The sequence below is a fragment of the Pan paniscus genome, chromosome 12 (assembly GCF_029289425.2).
Source record: "Pan paniscus chromosome 12, NHGRI_mPanPan1-v2.0_pri, whole genome shotgun sequence".
NCBI lineage: Eukaryota > Metazoa > Chordata > Mammalia > Primates > Hominidae > Pan > Pan paniscus.
The window spans coordinates 84,239,440-84,261,784 of NC_073261.2; the positions used below are offsets into that span (position 1 = coordinate 84,239,440).

General features: G+C 42.7%; 1 protein-coding gene and 1 long non-coding RNA gene across 5 annotated transcripts in view; one reads left to right on the top strand and one right to left on the bottom strand.

Annotated features, from left to right (window-relative positions):
* The window catches only part of EML4 (EMAP like 4), a 162,833-nt gene extending 161,619 nt beyond the window's left edge, over positions 1 to 1,214 (bottom strand). For 2 of the 4 annotated variants that reach the window (XM_003809130.4, XM_034953022.3), the window contains exon 1: positions 892 to 1,214. In XM_003809130.4, coding sequence (XP_003809178.1) covers positions 892 to 916 — 25 coding nt within the window. In that variant the 5' untranslated portion in view covers positions 917 to 1,214. The remainder of the gene's footprint in view (positions 1 to 891) is intronic. The other 2 variants (XM_003809131.4, XM_034953023.2) reach the window with 2 other exon arrangements.
* Positions 181 to 22,345, top strand: part of LOC129397175 (uncharacterized) — a 28,519-nt gene continuing 6,354 nt past the window's right edge. Inside the window, exons 1-2 of the long non-coding RNA XR_008624378.2 lie at positions 181 to 558; positions 20,415 to 20,538. This is a non-coding gene — a long non-coding RNA (uncharacterized LOC129397175). The remainder of the gene's footprint in view (positions 559 to 20,414; positions 20,539 to 22,345) is intronic.

Consider the following 22,345-nt stretch of genomic DNA (forward strand, 5'->3'; position numbering starts at 1 on the left):
TGAAAGGAACACTGAAAAGGCACTTCAGCCTATTTAATAACCTCTTCCCTTTCTCCATTCCACAAAGACAACATCTTCCAAAAATGGAGAATCCTTTCCTTCCCTGATAGAGGCCCCCTTTCCTATTGATTCATTGGGCAGAATCACTTCTCCCCAGCATGCATGCAGAGCCAGAAAACACTTCTGCTTTCACTCTTAAAGAGGGTCCCCCAACACAGATGCACCTCTTCCTTTCCTGCATTAAGCAAATGATGCTCCGATGCTTCTAGGTCTCTCCACCACTGCAAAATGCTCAGAGAAGTGGAGGGAGTGAAAAGGAAGTTGCCTACTACTCTTAAGGATACTGGAAAGTCGCCTTCAAATCTAAAGTGAAGACTTGGGGGCGGGGGATGCCCCCTTCCTGAAGAGGGAATGAGGGTCCCTCCCCTAAAAACGAGCCTCTGTTCGGGTGAAGGCGATCCCCACCCTGAAAAAGAGGCGTGTATGTGGAAAGGTGGTGGAACGTTGTACCCTGAAGAGGAGCCTGGATTTGAAGAAGTGTCCCAACTCTGAAGGGGGGTAAGTGGAGGGAGCCGTGAGTGTACGGGGAGGGGTGTGCCAGCTATTGGGGGGCCTGAGAGGGAAGGGGTTCCCACTTTGGGGGAACGAGGGCCCCGCACTGAAAGGGGCTCCGGGAGGAAAGGAGGGTCTGGCACAGAGGAGAGTTGGACATGGGGGAGGGGCCCTCAGTCCACCGGAGTCCGCGGAGGGGCGGCAGCCTCGAAGGGAACATGTGCAGTGGAGCCGCTGCCACCCCGAGGGGCAGGCGGGAGGGCAGGGCCTGGGCTGTGTGCGGAAGGAAAAAAGTTCCTACCCTTCGCAGAAGAGGCAGGACTCCCCAGCCGTACTCACCGAGACTGCCGGCGAAACCGTCCATCTTGCGGGGAAAGCGCCGGGCTCCGGGCTCAGAGGGGCGGGCACTTCATTCAGCGGACCGACAGAGTGGCCGACGCTGAGCCTGACCCGCTCGCTCTCTAGGTCGCCCGGCTCGGCTACCGGCTCCCGCCTCCGTCGTCCGTCCGTTCGCCCTGGGGTAGTAAGCCGCGGCCGCCCGAACCACTTCCCCGTCAGGTTGAGAGCCGCGCCGCTCAGCCGCCTGCCCGGCCTCCCTCCCAGGCAGCAGCCGCGAGCGCCGCGCCGCGCCGCGCCCCGCCCCCGCGCCCGCGCGCAGCAGTAGCCCCGCCCCGCGCACGCCGTCACACTTCCGACTCCGCCTCCCACGGGACGCCACGGAGGCGGGGTCTTGCCAGCCCCGCCCTCTCACCTTGCCTCGGCCTCGGCGTTTGTCCGCCTCGCGCCAGGCTGGTGGTTGCGCCTGCGCGGTAGGCCTGCTGAAGGCTGGGGACCACGGTTTGGAAGCTGGTTCCAAACAGGTGGGGATAAGGCATAGACTCTGGCCTGCGATACTCTGATGCATGAAGGATCCTCTCCCTATGTGGCCCCTGGGAAGCCTGCAGAGCCAAGTCTGGACACCCCTGACGGGAGATGACCACCACGTGGGTCCTACAAGGACACTAAAGAAGCAACCAAGAGGGAGAGGTTCTCCCTCTCCCCCAGTAGGGTGGGGGACAAATAGGGGCGAAGCTTCTTGACTAGCTCGATACCACCACTGCCACAGCCGCAGGGCCCGGGACAGATCAGAAGCAAGGAATTTTAGTGCTGGACATGACCCAAAAGTTGATCTTGTCTAACCCTTCTTATGAAGAAAAACACAGAGCCTTAGAGAGGACAACCTGCCCAAGGTCATCCAACCTAGTAGAAGCAAATACTCAGCCTTCCTTACTCTCCCTAGCGTTCTGTCGTCTAGGGGTGCAAAACGACCATATATGGCAGGCTATAGGATGGCCTGCTAGGGAACCATAATAAGGGTTGTTTCAAATGAAGTAACACTGAGTTCTAGGCCCAACTCCGTATGACTCAAGAGTTTCAAATCACCTAATTTATTTAGGCCTCACTTTATTCATTTGCAAATTGGTTGTCTGGACATGTAACCAAAACATGTAAATATACATAGCGTTCATATTCTTCCTCCCTTCCCCAACACGATTTCCCATACTTCTAAAGACTTTCTCATGGTTTGTCAAGTCCCTCCTGGGGCTCAGTTGTGCAGATTAGAGTAAGAGAGAGAAGAGCTGTAAGGTACTGAAGAACTGAATTGATCTATACATAATAAATTGATAAATATATAATAAAAAGCTGAGTTAGGGGAAAACAGAGTCCTACGACACAGAGTTGCAGGAGAGAGGGACAAACAAGAAGGGAGACAAGAAATATGTAATGATGAGAGAGACTTAGAGGAATTAAATGATTGAAAGGATTGTTAAACCTTCTTGGGGTATACGTCTCCCTTTGTTGCCTCTTTAAAAATCTTCCCTAAAAATGTAAATTACTTTGCATTTCTTATTTGGATATAAGACCTGTATTTCTTCTGAATACCATACTATATGGAGACTGGCCATAACGCAGCCAAGATAAATTCAGGTTACAGACTAAACGGTGTCTAAAATTTCCTTCTCTTCAAACTTAAATGATTTACCCAATGTTCCTTCTGCTATGGGCATTTTCATATGTGTAAGTTTCTATTAAGCCTAAGTAAATGTTTGAGAAGTTCTCAATTCTGACAGCTGTTCCTTTGTGTCTTCAGGCCACACTCTCTGCCTTAGGTCGATTAAAAGAATAAGAACTTGGCATATTGGTATACATATGTTTTATGGTCCAGACCTGGAAGTGTGTACCTCCCTTTTGTCCACATTCCACTGGCCAGAACTTGGTCACATGACTGCAAGGGAGGCTAGGAATGTAGTCTGTGTATCCAGAAGGAAAAGAGACATATTTTGGTAACAGCTCCCTGGCTTCTGCCACACTCCCCTTCGTGGCATTCATCAGAGTTAAAATTTTTCATTTGCTTGAATGATTTATTCAATAAGCATCTCATTCATTATACTGTATACTACAAGGAAAGCTGTTAAAATATAGGAGAGTTAGTATATCCCAGCAGTTAAGAGTGCAGACTCTGGAATCATGCTGCCCAGATTCACATCCCAACTCATCATGTACTAGCTATGAAACACTGGACAAATTACCTAACCTCTCTGTGCCTCCATTTTATTGACTGCAAAATGGAGATGATAACACTTCTACTTCTTAGAGTTTTTGAGAGGATGCTATGAGGTAATATATGTAAAGCACTTAAAACAGGGCACAATATGTTATAAGTGCTCAGTAGGTATTAGCAGCTCTTATTTTGTACCTGTTTTTGCTCTCTATTATATACTTAGTGCATATTACAGAACAGCTTTTTGATAAATATTTATTGAATAATGAACAAACATAGAAGAATTCTGAAAACTAGTCAATCTGAATACATTGTTTCAACAACCAGTGCCTGACTGTTTTAAAGCAGCCAGAATTTTTGTTTTATATTTATCAAAGTAGATCTTGCAATCTAAGCCTCTAATACTACTATGATAAAATAAAATTTAACATACATCTTTCAAAAGTGAAACCATAGCTGAACATTATCATCAAACACACACACAAATACAAAGGTTCTAAACAGTTACGAATTACTGGAGGGTTATTTTGGTTATTCACCTTAACAAAGGATTTATCTTTAGATTATTTTCAATGTGGAGTTCCATTGCCCCTTTGAGCTCCTTAAGTATAACTTAATTCAGGCAAATGCAAAATATGTGCCGTTTTTCAGGATCCCAGTTATTGGAAAAGGCTAAATATAGCTATATCAAATAATAAAAACTTAGAACATTCCCTTTATGGTTTTGGTTTTTGAAACCGGGTCTCGCTCTGTTGCCCAGGCTGGAGTGCAGTGGCACGATCTCAGCTCACGGCAACCTCCGCTTCCCGGGTTCAAGCAATTAGCATGCCTCAGCCTCCCAAGTAGCTGGGATTACAGTTGTGCACCACCACGCCCAGCTAATTTTTGTATTTTTAGTAGAGACAGGGTTTGGCCATGTTGCCCAGGCTGGTCTCGAACTCCTCACCTCAAGTGATTCGCCTAGCCTTGGCCTCCTAAAGTGCTGGGATTACAGGCTTCAGCCACCATGCCTGGCCAGAACATTCTCTTTATACATCGAATCTTGACTCTGCATACTTACCTTCCCCTCTATGTCAAGATAAGTATGTTGTGGGAGGAGTTTCAGAATACTTGTGAAGATACATTGTCAAAGTCTTGACCTAATGTTTGAAGAAAAATAAGATTCCTATTCAATCTCTTTGTTTTACTCTCACTAGCTAGATGATCTTGAAAAGTAACTATAAACTGTTTTTGTCTGCTTGCTTTTCTCTCCCGCAGACATTTTAAAATAAATGTCAAGGAAAATTAAGGGGTTTTTTTACGTATGCTGGGTCTTCAGTTCCTTTTATTTCATTATTTGAATGTTATTTAAAAAATGAAACCCTATAGTCATGGAACTATATAGATTGTATAAACCTGTAGTCCATGTAAGCATAAATATGATAGAAAAAAATCAGAGTTAATACCTGAGTGGGGGAAAAAAGTGATTCTTCATTTTTATAATATGTTTAATGTAAGCAATGTGTAAAAGAATTCCAAAATCTATAAGAAGCTAAATGGCAATGTTGTTCTAGCTTCTAACCATAAAGAATGCCTAGGGAGAACTTCAAAATTATTGCAAGAGAAGTAAAAGGAGTTGGAGAGGAGATACCCCAAAGTGTCAAAAGTAGCTGCCTCTGAGAAATGAAATTAAGTGGAAGAAGGAAAGGGTAGAGGAGAGATATGGGGGATTTCACTCTTATTTTATTTTAATCATATAAGTGTTCATTTTTTGAAAACATTAAAATGCAAAAACAAAAAATATATTACACTGCATATTCAGACACTCATAAACTGTGTCTGTAGAGACTGGTTTAAAATATCATACTTATTAAATAACTGTTTTACCAATCTTGGCATGATAGTTATCTCTCTCGTAAGACTTTCCAGACTTGCTGACTTCAGAAAAGAATCAAGCAATTAGTAGTGCTGTAAATTCTTGGTGAGAACTTATGAGACTGAAATCTATCCTGTGGGGATCACAAGCCATACCTCAGTTGGAGGACCTGCTGCATAGATGCATGAGTGAGTGAACGAATGCCTATTGAGGTTAATTTTGGCAGTTCTCATGGTGCCATCCATGACTAGCAGAAAGAAGACAACTAGCCTTGCCTGCAGAGCTAAGTTTTCCCAATGCTAATTCAGAATTTATGCCATGAAATGAGATTTGAACTTGTTGAGATTGTGGAACCAACTTTAAAGTTTCTTTTTATGTGTTATAGCTTTACTACATTTACTGGATGTTGGGCAAGCCTTAGAGATAATAGCTAATAATTTTCATGTGTCCATCATAAATGTAAAATTTTTCTCCGTGAAGAGTTCATAGCAACCCCTTACAAAATTGATATTCTGCGGGGAAATACTTTTAAATAGAAATATTAGAGTGGAAAGCAGCCAATCAAGGAAATTCAATTCTCAAAATTAATAACACAGGAAGTTCTCTACTTGCAAATAAAATATTTCCGAAAGGTCATTTGTAAGTCAGCAGTTTGAAATTAGGAACAATGCCATAATTGGTGGTTAGATTGCCACTTAGCCCCAAAAACATGTAGCATGCTGATCCTAACCTGCCTGTGTTAAACCACACTGATGACAGCCTTACTTAAGGTTTTGAACCAGACAGGTCTGAAATTGAATATTGCCTATTATAAGCATCTGTGGGTTGATGTTGCAACCTAAATACAACATATAATACCATTTCAACTTTCAAAGTTCTGACTTATGAATGTCCTTAAGTGGTAGGTTTCATTATCCCCATTTTTCAGACAGGGAAAATGAGCCTCAAGAGTATAAAACTATAAAATGGGAAAATCAAGTTTTGAACCCATATCCATCTACATCTGAAAATCAAACTCTTCGCTGCACCAGTTTGCCTTTTGGTCTCAATGGGATTCTGTTGTGGAGATCCTTGAACACCAGACTGAGACGCCTACCAACAATGCAGTTTTAGCAGCAAAGTGATATGATCAAAGCATTGCTTTAGGAAGATTAAACCAGGTGGACACATTGGAAGAGGCACTGGAAGTGGGGAATCCAATTAGGAGACTTGCAGTGAAGCAGTAGCTGCAGAAAGCACCAAGAAAAAAAAAATCGTGTGAAGGAAAACAAATGAATTAACAACAAACAAAACCCTCGCAGGGCTGGGTGGACTCATTGCCTCAGAAGCTAAGGAAGAGGAGGGAGTAAAACAGGTTATCCAGGTTCAGCTCCCAGTGATGGAGAGAATAATGGCAGCATTATATTAAAATGGGAACTTAAAGAAATGATGTGACTGGAGAAAAGAAAATACAGTGATGAATTAACCTTTGTGGGAAGCTGAAGGGAATCAGAGGTCATCTTTGACAGCTGGGGCCCAGGCACATGACCTAGGCCAAGTGAATGCCTCAACCCAGGTCTTTTAATGGCAGGGATGAGTTGGAGGGCAGTGATACAAAAACTAGCAGTCAGAGACCATGCTTGAAGATGGTTGAGAAATTGAAGAGCAACAGTGATGGTGTGCAGAGGTAGGAAGTAGGGCAGCCCACTCCAGGGCAGCGTCCTCACTAGACTCCTAAAGAGTAAACTTGCCCATGCTCTCTGTGCCCTACACTGCCTGGGTTTCTGCCCATTTTCTGTGCCTGGCCCTCTGATCTTCCCATCGACTGAAGGAGCTACCTGATAGCCTCCCAGTGAATTTGTTTTCTGCTTGAGTCAGCCAGAGTGGGTTTCTGTTGTTTGCAATAGAGAACTCTGAGTGGTACAAGTGCTGCGTTCAGTTTTAAACAGATTGTGCTTGGCGTCATAACCAGATGTCCAGATGGAAGCCTCCAGCACACAGTTTGAAATGTGGACTGTGGTTTAGGAGAGGGTTGGGTCTGGGAATATACACGCAGGAGACTTCTCAATAGAGCCGATGGTTTAAGCTATGAGAAATCTTAGAGGAAAAAGATTTAAGGGAAAAAATGGAAATGAGCAGAATGTAGAACTTGAGGGACCTCCAATATTTAGGAGGCAAGAGAAGGTGTCAGAGAAGAAACAATAACAGCAATAGAAGGCAAATCCTGCTAGTGCCCTATCACAGAACCAAAAGGAGCCAAAAGGTTGTTTTTTTTTTGTTTTGTTTTGTTTTGTTTTTTTTTTTAATGATGGAAGTTGGAAGCTGTTAAATGCTACAGAGTCCAAGGAAGATGAGAAGTGAGAAACGGATACTAGATTTAGTGATTACAAGATCACTGGTCTTTAGAGAGTTGTTTATCTTGATGGTGGAGGAAAAAATCAAGTTGCAGGGGATTAAAGACTGAAAGGGGGGTCTGAAAGTGGAAAGAAAAAAATGCAGGCTACAGTTTAAAGGAATTTGGCAGGATTTTGTCTGTTTTGTTCACTGCTGAATTCCCAGCTCCTAGAAGAGCACCTGGCACATGGTAGGTGTTCAATAAATATTTGTTAAATGAATGAATAAAGAAGATCAGAAACAGAAAATTGAGCTGAAGTGTGATGAAGAGGAATATTTTATTTTATTTTATTTGAGACAGGGTCTCACTCTGTCACCCAGAATGGAGTACAGCATTATGATCTTGGCTCACTGCAGCCTCAACCTCCTGGGCTGAAGCGATCCTCATGCCTCAGCTTTCTGAGTTGCTGGGACTACAGGTGCACACCACCACACACGGCTAATTTTGTGTGTGTGTGTGTGTGGTTTTGTTTTGTTTTGTTTTTGGTAGAGATGGGGTTTTGCCATGTTGCCCTGGCTGGTCTTGAACTCCTGGGCTCAAGCAATCCTCCTGCCTCAGCCTTCCAAAGGGATTGGATTACAGGCATGAGCCACTGTGCCCAGCCTAAAGAGGCAAATTTTTAGAATTGAGATTACCTCAGTATGCTTGCAAACAAGGGTTACCAAGTTCTCTCTCCCATCTCCATAGGCCAAAGAACCTGATTTCCTAGGCTTTTCTTGAGTTATCTACTGGATGCTCTTTCCTCACCCATATACTATCCTCATTACTCCATTCAGTTTGTCTGTATTGTAGGCTAATATAGTACCAATTTCCTGGATAACAGTTTCTTATTCATCATGTCTTATTCTTCTTTGAAAAGTCTATTTTTTATACTACTTCACGTTCCACACAAAAATAAGTCAAATATTCCTCATCTATGTATATTTTATCCCAAACCACAGTTGAACCTCAGTAAGCTTTTAAGGATTTGATAAAACATTCTGATTAACCAGAAACAGGTGTATCATTAGATGACATCTCAATTGCACATTTTAAAAAAATCATTAGTTTGCGGTCCTTTACAACACAAACTTTATATCCAATAACCAAACGATCAAATGCAGTATCAAAACATTGTAAAGAAGCTATATAAAGACAAAAAGTTAAAATTGCCTCTGACTTAAGTAATAATAACAATAAAACCTAAGATTTATTTTGTTTTACTTTAAACCCTTCTGTTTCCAAGTCTATGGACTTTTACTTAGAAGTCTATGAGTAAAAAAACAAAAACAAAAACAAAAACCATGCATTTAAAAAATAAATTTTAACTAGAAATGTAAGAAGTCATAAGTGGTTTTCAAGTGCAATGAAATACTTGGACTACAACAATTAAGATTAAAGACATGGAAGTTTCCCACCCTGAGTTTATGGTCTTTGGTGGATGTAATTAAAGCACGCAGAGCCTTTACAATGGGTGTAAGAAATTGTTTCTTTATTTTGCTTGCAGACTTTAGTAAGCAATCTTCTAGTGCCTGTCATAGGTTCATCAGAGCAATCAGCTGTGACTTTAGGGTTCTTTTGGTGTTACTGTATTAATTTGCATCTAGGCAGTCTGCAATTTTGGGGAGAAAAGAAATAGGAAAAAAAATAAAAAATGCATAATTGCTTTTGTGCATATTATTCCCTTTAGTTTCTTTTAGAATAATTATATGTGCCTATACGTGCAAACAGAAGGCACATGTGTGCACATACATGAGTGTGTCTCCAGATACATGGTCAAAAAGCTTTTTGTATCATTCCTCACTCTCTTCTTAGGCTAAAACTTTGCTTGGCCCAAACTGAGTGTTTGATCAAGATGTGAATGGTCTGTAATAACAGAGCATGTCTAGTTGCATAAAGCCAATGATGCTCATCATCAAAGTCCTCCCAGTCAGAATAGGGACTTTTCCTTCTTGAGTACCTGGGAGACTTGCACTTAGCTGAATGACATTTTCAGATAAGGCTTCCCTTCCATTTAAACTGTGATGATTGAAGTTTCTAGAGGATCTGTTATAAAACTAAAATGAGTACGAGGTTACCTCAGAACTGAAACCTGAATTCAATTCCAAAATGTGACTTTGGTGGTGTTGTAGAGATGGGGTCTCGATATGTTGCCAGGGCTGGTCTCAAACCCTGGCCTCAAGCAATCTTTCCACCTCAGCATCCCAGAGTTCTGGTATTACCGGTGTGAGCCACCATGCCCAGCCATGGTGGCATTTTTGCATCAGCCCATGAGGTGAGCCATGACCCAGGTCCAGAGAGTCCTTCATGTGAAATGGGCTGTCCTTACCCAAAAGTGAGAAAACATTCCCGTGGAAGAGCCCACGTTCCTCCCAGGGCCAAAATTGTGGGGGAAGCATCTTCCTGTTATTGCCAGCAGTTGCTGGTCTCAGTTATCCAGTATCCTGCATGCAACCAGGCTTATCAAGTTGGCCAGACCACAGGTCAATAAATGTAGGCAAGGCCGGGCACAGTGGCTCACGCCTGTAATCCCAGCACTTTGGGAGGCCAAGGTGGGTGGATCACCCGAGGTCAGGAGTTCGAGACCATCTTGGCTAACACAGTGAAACCCCGTCTCTACTAAAAATACAAAAAATTAGCCAGATGTGGTGGCACGCGCCTGTAGTCCCAGCTACTCGGGAGGCTGAGGCAGGAGAATGGCTTGAACTGGGGAGGTGGAGCTTGCAGTGAGCTGAGATCGTGCCACTGCACTCCAGCCTAGGCGACAGAGCGAGACTCCATCTCAAAAACAAAAAAAAAGAAAAAAAATGTAGGCTTGAAAAAGGATGTGAGCAGGCGTTTCATAAAAGAAGAAATACAAATCACTAATAAGTGTATATAAGAACATTTAAAAATCAGTACATCCACACAAAAATCTCTACATATTTATACCAGCTTTGTTCATAATTGATAAAACTTGGAAGCAACCGAGATGTCCTTCAGTAGGTAAATGAGTAAATAAGCTGTGGTGTATCCAAACAATGAAATATGCAGTGCTAAAAAGAAATGTGCTATCAAGCCATGAAGAGACTCAGAGGAAACTTAAATGCATATTACTAAGGCTACATATTGTATAATTCCACTATGTGACACTCTGGAAAAGGCAAAGCTAAGAAGACAGTAAAAATGTCAGTGGTTGCCAGAGGTAAATGGGGAGGGAGGAATGAATAGGCACAGAGGCTTTTTAGGTCAGTGAAAATACTCTTTATGATGATATAATGGTGGATACATGTCATTACATATTTATCCAAACCCATAGAATGCACAACACTAAGAGTGAACCCTTATGTAAACTATGGACTTTGGGTGATAATGATGTGTCAGCGTAGGTTCATTGATTGTAACAAATGTACCCCTCTGTTGCAGGATGTTGATAATGGGAGTCTATGGATGTGTAGGGCAGAGGGCATATGAGATATCTCTGTACTTTCCTGTCAATATTGCTGTGAACCTAAAACTGCTCTAAAAAAGTCTAAATTTGGCCGGGCACTGTGGCTCATGCCTGTAATCCCAGCACTTTGGGAGGCTGAGGCCAGTGGATCACCCGAGATCAGAAGTTCAAGACCATCCTGGACAACATGGTGAAACCCGTCTCTACTAAAAATACAAATATTATGGCCAGGCGTGTTGGCTTACGCCTGTAATCCCAGCACTTTGGGAGGCTGAGGTGGGCGGATCACGTGAGGTCAGGAGTTTGAGACCAGCCTGGCCAAAACACCCTGTCTCTACTAAAAATACAAAAATTAGCCAGGCATCACTGTGGGTGCCTATAATCCCAGCTACTCAGGAGGCTTGAGGCAGGAGTATCGAACTTGGGAGGTGGAGGTTGCAGTGAGCCAAGATCGTGCCACTGCACTCCAGCCTGGGTGACAGAGCGAGACTCCATCTCAAAAAAACAAAGTCTAAATTAGCCAGGCATGGTGGCGCATGCCTGTAGTCCCTGTTACTCAGGTGATGAGGTGCTGAGGTGGGAGGATCACTTGAGCCTGGGAGGTTGAGGCTTCAGTGAGCCCTGATTGTGCCACTGAACTCCAGCCTGGGCAACAGAGTGAGACCCTGTCTCTAAATGAATAAAGTCCCAAAAAGAAAGAAAGCAGTAAAAACTAAAATGAGGAGATAACATCTGATGGAAATCAAATTTGAAAAGTTGGGCTTTTTCTAACTTATAATTTTAATTTTTGTGGCTACATAGTAGGTGTATATATTTACGGGGTACATGAGATCTTTGATACAGGCATGCAATGCACAATAATCACATCATGTAAAATGGGGTATCCATCCTTAGTGTGTTATCCATCCTTAGTGTTACAAACAATCCAATTATTATCCTTTTTTTTTTTTTTGAGACCTCGCTCTGTCGCCCAGGCTGGAGGGCAGTGGCACGATCTTGGCTCACTGCGAGCTCCACCTCCTGGGTTCACACCATTCTCCTGCCTCAGCCTCCCAAGTAGCTGGGATTATAGGCGCCCGCCACCACGCCCGGCTAATTTTTTGTGTTTTTAGTAGAGACGGGGTTTCACCGTGTTTGCCAGGATGGTCTCAATCGCCTGACCTCGTGATCTGCCTGCCTTGGCCTCCCAAAGTGCTGGGATTACAGGCATGAATCTTTTAGTTATATAAAAATGTACAATTAAGTTATTAGTCACTATAATCACCTTGTGGTATAACATACTAGGTCTTATTCATTCTGGTTTTTTTTCTTGTACTCATTAACCATCCCCACCTCACCCTTACCTCTCCCACTACCCTTCCCAATCTCTGGTAACCATCCTTCTACTCTCTATCTCCATGAGTTCAATTGTTTTTATTTTTAGATTCCACAAATAAGTGAGAACATGCAGTTTGTCTTTTTGTGCCTGGTAAAAGGTGTTTTTTTAAAAAATTCTTAGCCAGGCACGGTGGCTCACTCCTATAATCCTAGCGCTTTGGGAGGCCGAGGCGGGCAGATCACGAGGTCAGGAGATTGAGACCATCCTGGGTAACACGGTGAAACCCCGTCTGTACTAAAGATACCAATAATAATAATAATAATAATAATAATAATAATAATAATTAGCTGAGCGTGGTGACATGTGCCTGTAGTCCCAGCTACTCAGGAGGCTGAGGCAGCTGAATCGCTTGAACCCAGGAGGCGGAGGTTGTAGTGAACCGAGATCGTGCCACTGCGCTCCAGCCTCGGCGACAGAGCGAGACTTTGTCTCGAAACAAACAAACAAAGAAAAAATTCTTTAGCATAGATGAGAAGACAGTTAAACAGATACTCTCATATACAGGTGTGTGAAATATTCAACATTTCTGGAGAGCAAGTTAGTACTGTTTATCGAAAGCTCCAAAATGTGACTACCTTTAACTAAGCAATTTCACACTAAGGAATTAGCCCAAGGGAAATAATCAGAGCCATATTCAAAGATTTGTCTAACAGTAAGTCTTCTCACAATATTATTTTTAATGGTGCAATAACATAAACAACTTACAGGTACACTCAGATGGTCATGATTAAATAATTAATGCTACATCCATAGGTTAGTATACTATGCAGCTGTAAAAATCATAGTGTAGGCCGGGCGTGGTGGCTCATGCCTGTAATCCCAGCTACTTAGGAGGCTGAGGCAGAAGAATCACTTAAACCTGGCAGGTGGAGGTTGCAGTGAGTCGAGATTGCACCACTGCACTCCAGCCTGGGTGACAGAGAGAGACTCCGTCTCAAAAAAAAAAAAAACAAAACAAAAAAACCCACATATTGTAAAAATGGTTAATGATGTGGGAAAATGTTGACATTTTGTTAAATGAAAAGAGGAGATTACAAAATAGTACTACTGTATGATCTCAGAATTACAAAAGAGATGACCATGTGTCTATAGATCTATGGATAAATGAATAAAAACATTTACTAAAATGTTAATGGTGGTTATCTCTGGGTTCTGGGATTGTGGATGACTTTTATTCCTTTTTCTATTTCTACACTGTACTGCATTACTTTGGTAGTCAGCAACAGTGTTGTTTATAACAAGTAAAAGAGCTCTAATGTACTTCTAGAGAATTACTTCCCATGAATTAATGAAGTCAGAGAAAAACTGCTACGCCTAAAACATGCTCATTGAACAGCTTGCATAGATGCTTTCCCTGACCCATACTTTCCCCATGTGGGAATAGGGTCAGGAACAGGGTAGAGGTTTCAAAGTGGCCCGTGCCCTACACATTCCTGCCCACCTGGGGTGCTGAGGGCTCTGAGCTGCTCATGGTTATCCCTGAACTGAGATATGCACTTAAGGGAGAGCCAGGACAGCTGGTGTGAGTATGAACATATCACTTGCAACATTCATCTCATGGCTGTGACATCCACTCGGCCTTGAAACCCTTCATGTTCTAGTGGACATCATTCCATGTCAGCCCAGTCCTATAAATGGTCTCCCTGCCCCCATCACATTTCCCCTTTGATATTTCCATGATGACATTTACTCTATATAAGGTGGAAACTATTAGTGAGAACACTAGTTCTGGGTTTCAATTCCATTGCATTTAACATAAGGTCATGGTCACTATAATATGTTATGTAAGCCTAGTAGGCATTTAGCTTGAGCCAGGATACCTACTTGTAGGGGTAAATTTGAGAGTTGGAGAGAAGGTTTTCCCTCAATCATGACACCAAAGAATGGATTATTTCACCCCGCCTCCAAAGTAGAAAAGGTAGAATTAAGAATTAGCTCCCTGTGAGGAAAGCTAGAGAGCTCTCTTTATAAGAAATACTGATGGCCTGGCGTGGTGGTTCAAGCCTGTAATCCCAGCACTTTGGGAGGCCGAGGCGGGTGGATCACGAGGTCAGGAGATCGAGACCATCCTGGCTAACATGGTGAAACCCAGTCTCTACTAAAAGTACAAAAAAATTAGCCGGGCGTGGTGGCAGGCGCCTGTAGTCCTAGCTACTTGGGAGGCTGAGGCAGGAGAATGGCGTGAACCCGGGAAGCGGAGCTGGCAGTGAGCCGAGATCGCGCCACTGCACTCCAGCCTGGGTGACAGAGTGAGACGCCGTTTCAAAAAAAAAAAAAAAAAAAGAGATACTGATGTTTCTCTGCTGCCAAAACTGCTAAAGAGAGACTATTGTGCAAGTAAATAAAAGCGGTTCTTCTGACATGAAAACTGAGGTATATTTTGTTAGTGAAACCTCTTGGTAACTAAGCAAATGCCTTCCTGTGTCCATCATATTCAGCCTCTCTCTCTCTCTCCCTCTCTCTTTGGATACAAGGTCTCTCCCGTGTCACCGAGGCTCGAGTGCAGTGGTGTGATCATGGCTCACTGCAGCCTCAAATTCCTGGGCTCAAGCGATCCTCCCACCTCAGCCTCTTGAGTAGCTGGAACTGCAGACAGGCACCAGCATGCCAGACTATGTTCATTTTCTTTAAATGAGCACACCTCATCCCCTAAAATCTGCAAGTAACCCCATGATATGATGAAATGTATGCCTATATAATTTCAGGGTGGGAGGCTGGGGGTGCTTATGGAGTCCTTCAAGGGTATGATCTTTCTTTCTTTCTTTTTTTTTATATGGGGTCTCACTCTGTCATCCAGGTTGGAGTGCAGTGGCACAATCTCGGCTTACTGCAACCTCTGCCTTCCAGGCTCAAGCGATCCTCCCACCTCAACCTCCAGAGCAGCAAGGACCACAGGTGCACACCACCACTCCTGGCTATTTTTTTTTTTTTTGGTAGAGACGGGGTTTCACCATGTTGTTGCCCAGGCTGCTCTTGAACTCCTGAGCTTAGGTGATCCCCTGGCCTCAGCCTCCCAAAGTGCTGGAATTACAGGCGTGCACCTGGCCCTAGGTATGATCTTTCTAGCCAGCAATTTGTTAATCTACCAAAAGCCTTAAAATTGTTCATACCATTTGCCATAGAATATACACTTCTGAGAACTCAAAAAATGAGTTATTTAATATGCAAAGAATAGGTAAGAATATTCACTGCAAGTATTATTTATAAAAGTGAAAAACTGCAAAAAATCTAAATGTCCCATAATTGACCTCAGCTAAATAAATTATAGCATAATCATACAATAGGTTATTGAGGCCATTATTCATTATATACTTGAACAATATTAAAGAATATTAAGAGCCGGGCATGGTGGCTCATGCCTGTAATCCCAGCACTTTGGGAAGCCGTGGTAGGCGGATCACAAGGTCAAGAGATCGAGACCATCCTGGCCAACATGGTGAAACCCCGTCTCTACTAAAAATACAAAAATTAGCTGGGCATGGTGGTGCGTGCCTATAGTCCCAGCTACTCGGGAGGCTGAGGCAGGAGAATGGCGTGAACCTGGGAGGCGGAGGTTGCAGTGAGCTGAGATCGCGCCACTGCCCTCCAGCCTGGGCGACAGAGCCAGACTCCGTCTCAAAAAAAAAAAAAAAAAAAAATTAAGAAAGGCTCATGATATAAAGTTAAGTGAAAAACAAGGTGAAAAACTATCTACATATCCTATAAACCCAATGTCGATATATATTCTACACATATACACAAACACACGATTCATGTATGGAGAGAGAGAGAGAGAGAGAGAGATCCTCCAGCTTTCCCAGCCTCACTGGATTTATGTACTTTCATATGCCGTAACTCTTCTCTTCATTCTCTACGGTCACAGCAGTCCAGTCCCCTCTCTGGGTATTTCTGAGACCCTCCAACACATGTCTGCATATTCCCCAACTCATCCTGTTACCTGATCCCCATGCACTCCACAGCATTGCCCCAGCCTCCTTCCCGAATCACTTCTCACATGTCTCAAAATGGCTTTTCCAGCTGACTGTCATTCTCTATCATCTGGCTACAATTTTAACAAACCTTACAAAGTCTCAAGGATTACATGGAGAATTACAGTGCAGAAAAAAACTTTAACACTGAACATTAGATATCATTTGCTCCTAAAGTTCCCTGTAAGCCTCTTTCCAGGGACTCTCCACCACAGGCCCACTCCTTTGTTTTCAGCCTGCCACAGTTGTGCAAAGGTTTGCCTCACCCTCCCAGAGGGCATCTCCTCCTATTGACTCAATAGGAGTTCTTGTTTCTGACCATCAGCAGAGGAAACTCGATAGTCTGGACAGCTATACCTGCTCCCAATAAAAATGGCTTTTTGCATTGTGAAACGGAAACCTCAGTGTCTTCATCTAAAACATTTGCGTTTGGATTACTCCACTGGTTCAGGGACTTCCAGGCACAGTTGTTTGTTATTTCCTTTGGGTCCTCAAGAATTTAAAAAGAGTTGCCCCTGGCCTGGAGCAATGGCTTACGGCTGTAATCCCGGCACTTTGGGAGGCCGAGGATGGTGGATCATTTGAGGACAAGAGTTCAAGACCAACTTGGCCAACATGGTGAAACCCTGTCCCTACTAAAAATATAAAAATTAGCCGGGCATGGTGACACATGCCTATAGTCTCAGCTACTAGGAAGGCTGAGACAGGAGAATTACTTAAGCCCAGGAGGCGGAGGTTGCAGTGAGCCAAGATTGTACCACTGCACTCCAGCCTGGGTGACAGAGTAAGACTCTCTCTCAAAAATAAATAAATAATAGAATAGAATAGAATAGAATAGGCCGGGCACGGTGGCTCACACCTGTAATCCCAGCACTTTGGGAGGCTGAGGTGGGCAGATCATGAGGTCAGGAGTTCGAGACCATCCTGACCAGCATGGTGAAACCCTGTCTCTACCAAAAATACAAAAATTAGCTGCGTGTGGTGGCACCTGCCTGTAATCCCAGCTACTCAGGAGGCTGAGGCAGGAGAATAGCTTGAACCCGGGAGGCAGAGGTTGCAGTGAGCCGAGATGGCACTACTGCACTCCAGCCTGGGCGCAAGAGCGAGACACTGTCTAAAAAAAAATAAATTAATAAAATAAAAAGAGTTTCCCCTAAAGACAAAGTAATCTTCCATCCTTAGAATATTCAAGAAAGGATGCAGAAACACTGGAATGCAGTTTCAGATACATAATAACAGCTAATAGTGAGTAAGTACTTACCAGGAACCAGGCACTATACTAAGCACTGGACATGTATTAACTCACTTAATCTTCATGAGAACCCTCTGGTAAGTGCTATCATTAACCATATGGATGAAAAAATTAAGACAGAGAGCAATTCAGTACTTTTCCCCAAAGCCACAGATCCAGAAAAATGGTAAAGGTAGGCTATATCCAGGTAATGTGGTTTGGCAGTGTCCGCACCCAAATCTCTTCTTGAAATGTAATTCCCATAATCCACATGTGTCAAGGGAGGGGCCCACTGGAAGGTGATTGGATCATGAGGGCAGTTTCCCCATGCTGTTCTCACGATAGTGAGTGAGTTCTCATGAGATCTGATGGTTTTATAAGGGGTTCTTCCCCCTTCACTCCTCACACTTCTCTCTCCTGCCTCCAAGTGAAGAAGGTCCTTGCTTCCCCTTCTCCTTTCACCATGATTGTAAGTTTTCTGAGGCCTCCCCAGCCATGTGGAACTATATGTTAATTAAACCTCTTTCCTTTATAATTTACCCAGTCTTGGGTATTTATTTATAGCAGTGTGGAAACAAACATACACCAGGTCATGTCATTCTAGGGATTTAGCCTCTCTTATCTACTACACTTTATTGCCTCGAAAGATGGGAGGAAGGAAAAAAATGGGAATTAAGGAGGAAAGGAAGTGCTAAAAAATGGTGACAATTTTTTTTGTATTTTTCAAATTGCCTACAAGGAACTTTAGAATTAGGAAATAGAGCATGTGTGTGTGTGTGTGTGTGTGTGTGTGCGTGTGCGCACTAGGCATTGTACCTTCATCTCTCTAATTCATAATGACCCCTAATATTTAACCACTATAGTAGACATCTTTCCTCTCAGAAATGCTGTTGACTTACATGGATAGGCCCCTAGGAGACTGTATCTATGCCCTGTAACCTCATTCCTTGATGTCAGTTGACTGAACTAGGAAACCATCTGACACCGTTTGAGATAATATGATTTTCTCACTTGAGGATTTCAAATTAGAATTGAGATTAACCCAGTCAATCTGAGTTAGTCTCCTATACAGAGGATACATATGTATTGGTCAGAGAAGGTTAACTGCTATAACAAACAATCTCCAAATCTCAACGGCTTCAGTTTATTTCTCAACCATATCATGCTTTAATGTAGGCCAATGGAGGATGGAGATGAGGGAAATGCTATGCTCCATAAATTTTACTAAGTGCCCAGGTTCCTTCCATCTAGTGGCTTCACTATTTTCTAAGACCTTAGTCAAGGGAAGAGGGAGAGGCTGAAGAGGTGCACAGGAGATTTTTTAAATGGGTTAGACCTGAAATAGTATGCACCATGCCCCCTTTCTACTGGCCACAGTTCGTCACATGGCCCTACCTGACAGGAAGGGATGCTGGGAAACACAGTCCAGTTGTATGCCCAGAAAGAAGAGAAAATGGGTAGGTGACCATCTAGTCAGTCTCTATCACAACATGTAAATTTTGAATGGTGGGGTAGCCATCATCTGTCTACCATGTGCATGTAAAAGCTAAGATTTGTAGAGTGACAAGAATGAAACAGGTGTCCACAGGGACACAGAGAGGAGAGAGAGTGTGAGAAAGTCTTGTGTGGTTTCTTCCTGGCTTTCCACTTTGTGACATTCGTTTTTTGTTTGTTTTGTTATATATGTATATATAATTATAAAAATTATATATATAAAAATTTTTTATAATAACAGCTTTATTGAAATATAATTCACATGACATAAAATTCAACTTTTCAAAGTGTACAGTTCCGTGGGTTTTAGTATAGAGTTATGCATCACCATGATCCAATTCTAGAACATTTTCATCCCTCCACAAGAAACTCTGAGCTCACTAGCAGTCACTGCCCACCATTCCCCATTCTACCCAGCCCCTGGCAATCATTAATCTACTTTCTGTCTATATAGATTTGTTTATTCTGGACATTTCATATAAATGGAATCAATCATACAATATGTGGCCCTCTGTGTCTGGGTTCTTTCACTTAGCATTACGTTTTTCAAGGTTAACCCATTTTGTAGTATGTATCAGAACTTCATTTCTTTTTATAACCGAATAATATTCCATCATATGGACATACCACATTTTGTTTATCTGGTTATCACTTTGTGGGAATTTGAGTTGTTTCTACCTTTTGCCTATCATGAGTAATGCTGCCATGAACATTGGTGTACATTTTGTGTGCACATATGTTTTCATAGGAGTGGAATTGCTGGGTCATATGGTAATAACTTTATGATTAACAGTTTGAGGAACTGTCTGGAACTAATGTTTAAGAGTCCTGGCTGTCCTTGAGCTACTTCAGTATCCTCCACATGAATATATGAATTCCTTTTTTTCCTTCTTCTTTCATCGACTTGAATTGATTTCAGTAACATTATTTGCAACCTCATGAGCCTTAACAAAGTCACCCACTTGTATTACTTCTGGTTTAGACTTTCCCGATTACTCAGTCTCCTTTATTTTGGCTCCATTTTTGCTTGCCTATTTGATAATGCTTTAGTTTGGCTTTATTTTGGCTGCAAGTATCAGATACTCATTCCAGTTAGCTCAAGTATAAGAACATTCAGAAAAATACATGATAAGATAATGGAAGCTTTTGGAAACCCAAGAACAAAAACCATAAAGGGCTAGCTTCAGAGAAACTAGTGCTAAAAGCTAGTTCTCAATTTGAGGTGGCTATATACTTTACCAATTACAAATTTGTAAGTCTTCACTGTATTTCATCAGTATAGCTATAGTTCAGCCATACTCATTTCTGTCCTGCTATGAACTGGTAATTTCTCTGCTTTCATGCCATTCTTCTGAGAGAGAAGCTCTGATGGGTCCAATGTATCTTTTCATATCTGATTACAGGTCATGGGAATCTAGCCAATCTATGGTTTGGTTGCTCTTAAATCAGGTGCCCACCCCGATCCAATCATTCATGAGTCCAGAGAGCTAGATCTCATGGTACAAAACATGGCTGCTGAGTCTACTTCTTTAACAGGGGCCAGGAGGGCATGGTGATTGATTTTTTGTGTGTGTGATTGATTGATATTTTGTTTTGTTTTGTATTTTTGAGAGACGGAATTTCACTCTGTCACCCAGGCTAGAGTAGAGTGGAGTGATCTCGGCTTACTGCAACCTCTGCCTCCCGGGTTCAAGCGATTCTCCTGCCTCAGTGTCCCAAATAGCTGGGACTACAGGTATGTGCCACCACACCCAGGTAATTTTTGTATTTTTTAGTAGAGATGGAGTTTCACTATATGTTGTTTCAGGCTGGTCTCAAACTCCTGACCTCAGGTGATCCACCTGCCTCGGCCTCCCAAAGTGCTGGGATTACAGGCGTGAGCCATCATGCTTGGCCGATTGATTGGTATTTTAATTAAAAAAAATGGATCAACTCTTTTGCAATCAACCTCTGTCTTTGGTCTTTGGTTTTTTTTTGTGGGGGGGAGGGTGTGGGGGACAGTCTTACTCTGTTGCCGAGGTTGTGGTGCTATCTTGGCTCTCTGCAACCTCTGCCTCCCAGGTTCAAGTGATTCTCCTGCCTCAGCCTCCCGAGTAGCTGGGACTACAGGCAAGTGCCACTGCGTCTGGCTAATTTTTGTATTTTTTGTAGAGACGGTTTCACCATGTTGTCCAGGCTGGTCTTGAACTCCTGACCTCAGGTGATTCGCCTGCCCCTGCCTCCCAAAGTGCTGGGATTACAGGTGTGAGCCACCGTGCCTGGCCTGTCTTTGGTCTTAATAATCTGCTGCGACATCATTTCCTGTATTCGATATCCAGCTTTATGTGCTGTGATCAAGGGTAAGACTAGCCTATTGTTCCATCCCAAACCAGTCTACACCTTGCTCAACTATCTCTCTGTGAGAGGAGTTGGATTAAACATATGTTGTAAAGGCAGTTTGTCCCTTTGGATGATGTGAACAGTAAAAGTAGAAAGGAGTCCCTGAACAGGACCCATTCCCTGTTCCTATCAGAGCCTCTCCCCATGATTCCCTCTTGATACAGTTTTGGATATTTGTCCCCACCCAAATCTTATATTAAATTGTAATCCCCAATGCTGGAGGTAGTACCTGGTGGGAGGTGTTTGGATCATGAGGGTGGATCCCTCATAGCCTGATGCTGTCTTCCTGATAGTGAGTTCTTGTGAGATCTGGTTATGTAAAAGTGTGTGGCACCACCCTCCCACTCTCTCTCTTTCTCTCTTCCTCCTGCTTTTGCCATGTGAAGTGCCTGCTCTCGCTTTGTCTTCTGCCATGATTGAAAGCTCCCTGAGACTTTACCAGAAGCCCAGCAGATGCCAGCATGATGTTTCCTTTAAAGCCTGCAGAACCATGAGCTAATTAAACCTGTTTTCTTTATAAGTTACCCAGTCTCAGGTATTTCTTTATAGCAATGCAAGAATGGCCTGATACAACTCCCTGTCTCCTACCTTATTTCCTAAAATGCAAAGGAGTAGAACCACAGCAAAGATTCATAGAGTATAGCAAATTGTCCACAATTTCCAGGTCTACTTTCAACATGTCACAGCTGGAACAGGATAGGAAGCTCCTTGAGCCAAAAGTTAAGCTTTGGGATGAGTGAAAGACTGGCTTTTGGTACTTCTTTTCATAAGGACACAACCCAGAGATAGAAGTATATTTATAAAAGGAAAAATGCAGGTTTTAATATGTTAGAATGAGCAATAATATTTGAAATTAAAATGTAAACTCTTATCATTAATGTCAGAACTTTCCAGAATATTAAATTACATGTGTCTGTGAATGTATATTTTTCCATTAACAAAGCAAAAGAAAAAAAAATTAAACCCACTGAGTTTCATGAAGTTTTCCACTTGGAAAGATATTCTGATTTGTAAGAAGGGTAGGCCCATAGTCTGCCCTAATTTTATTTGTTGCTCCGATTTTTTTTTTAAATGTGCTTCCCTGTGGCTAATGCCAAGTGTGCATTTGCCAGATTGTCTGGACATACTCCAAAAGAAATAGCTCACCCATATCTTTAAAGAAA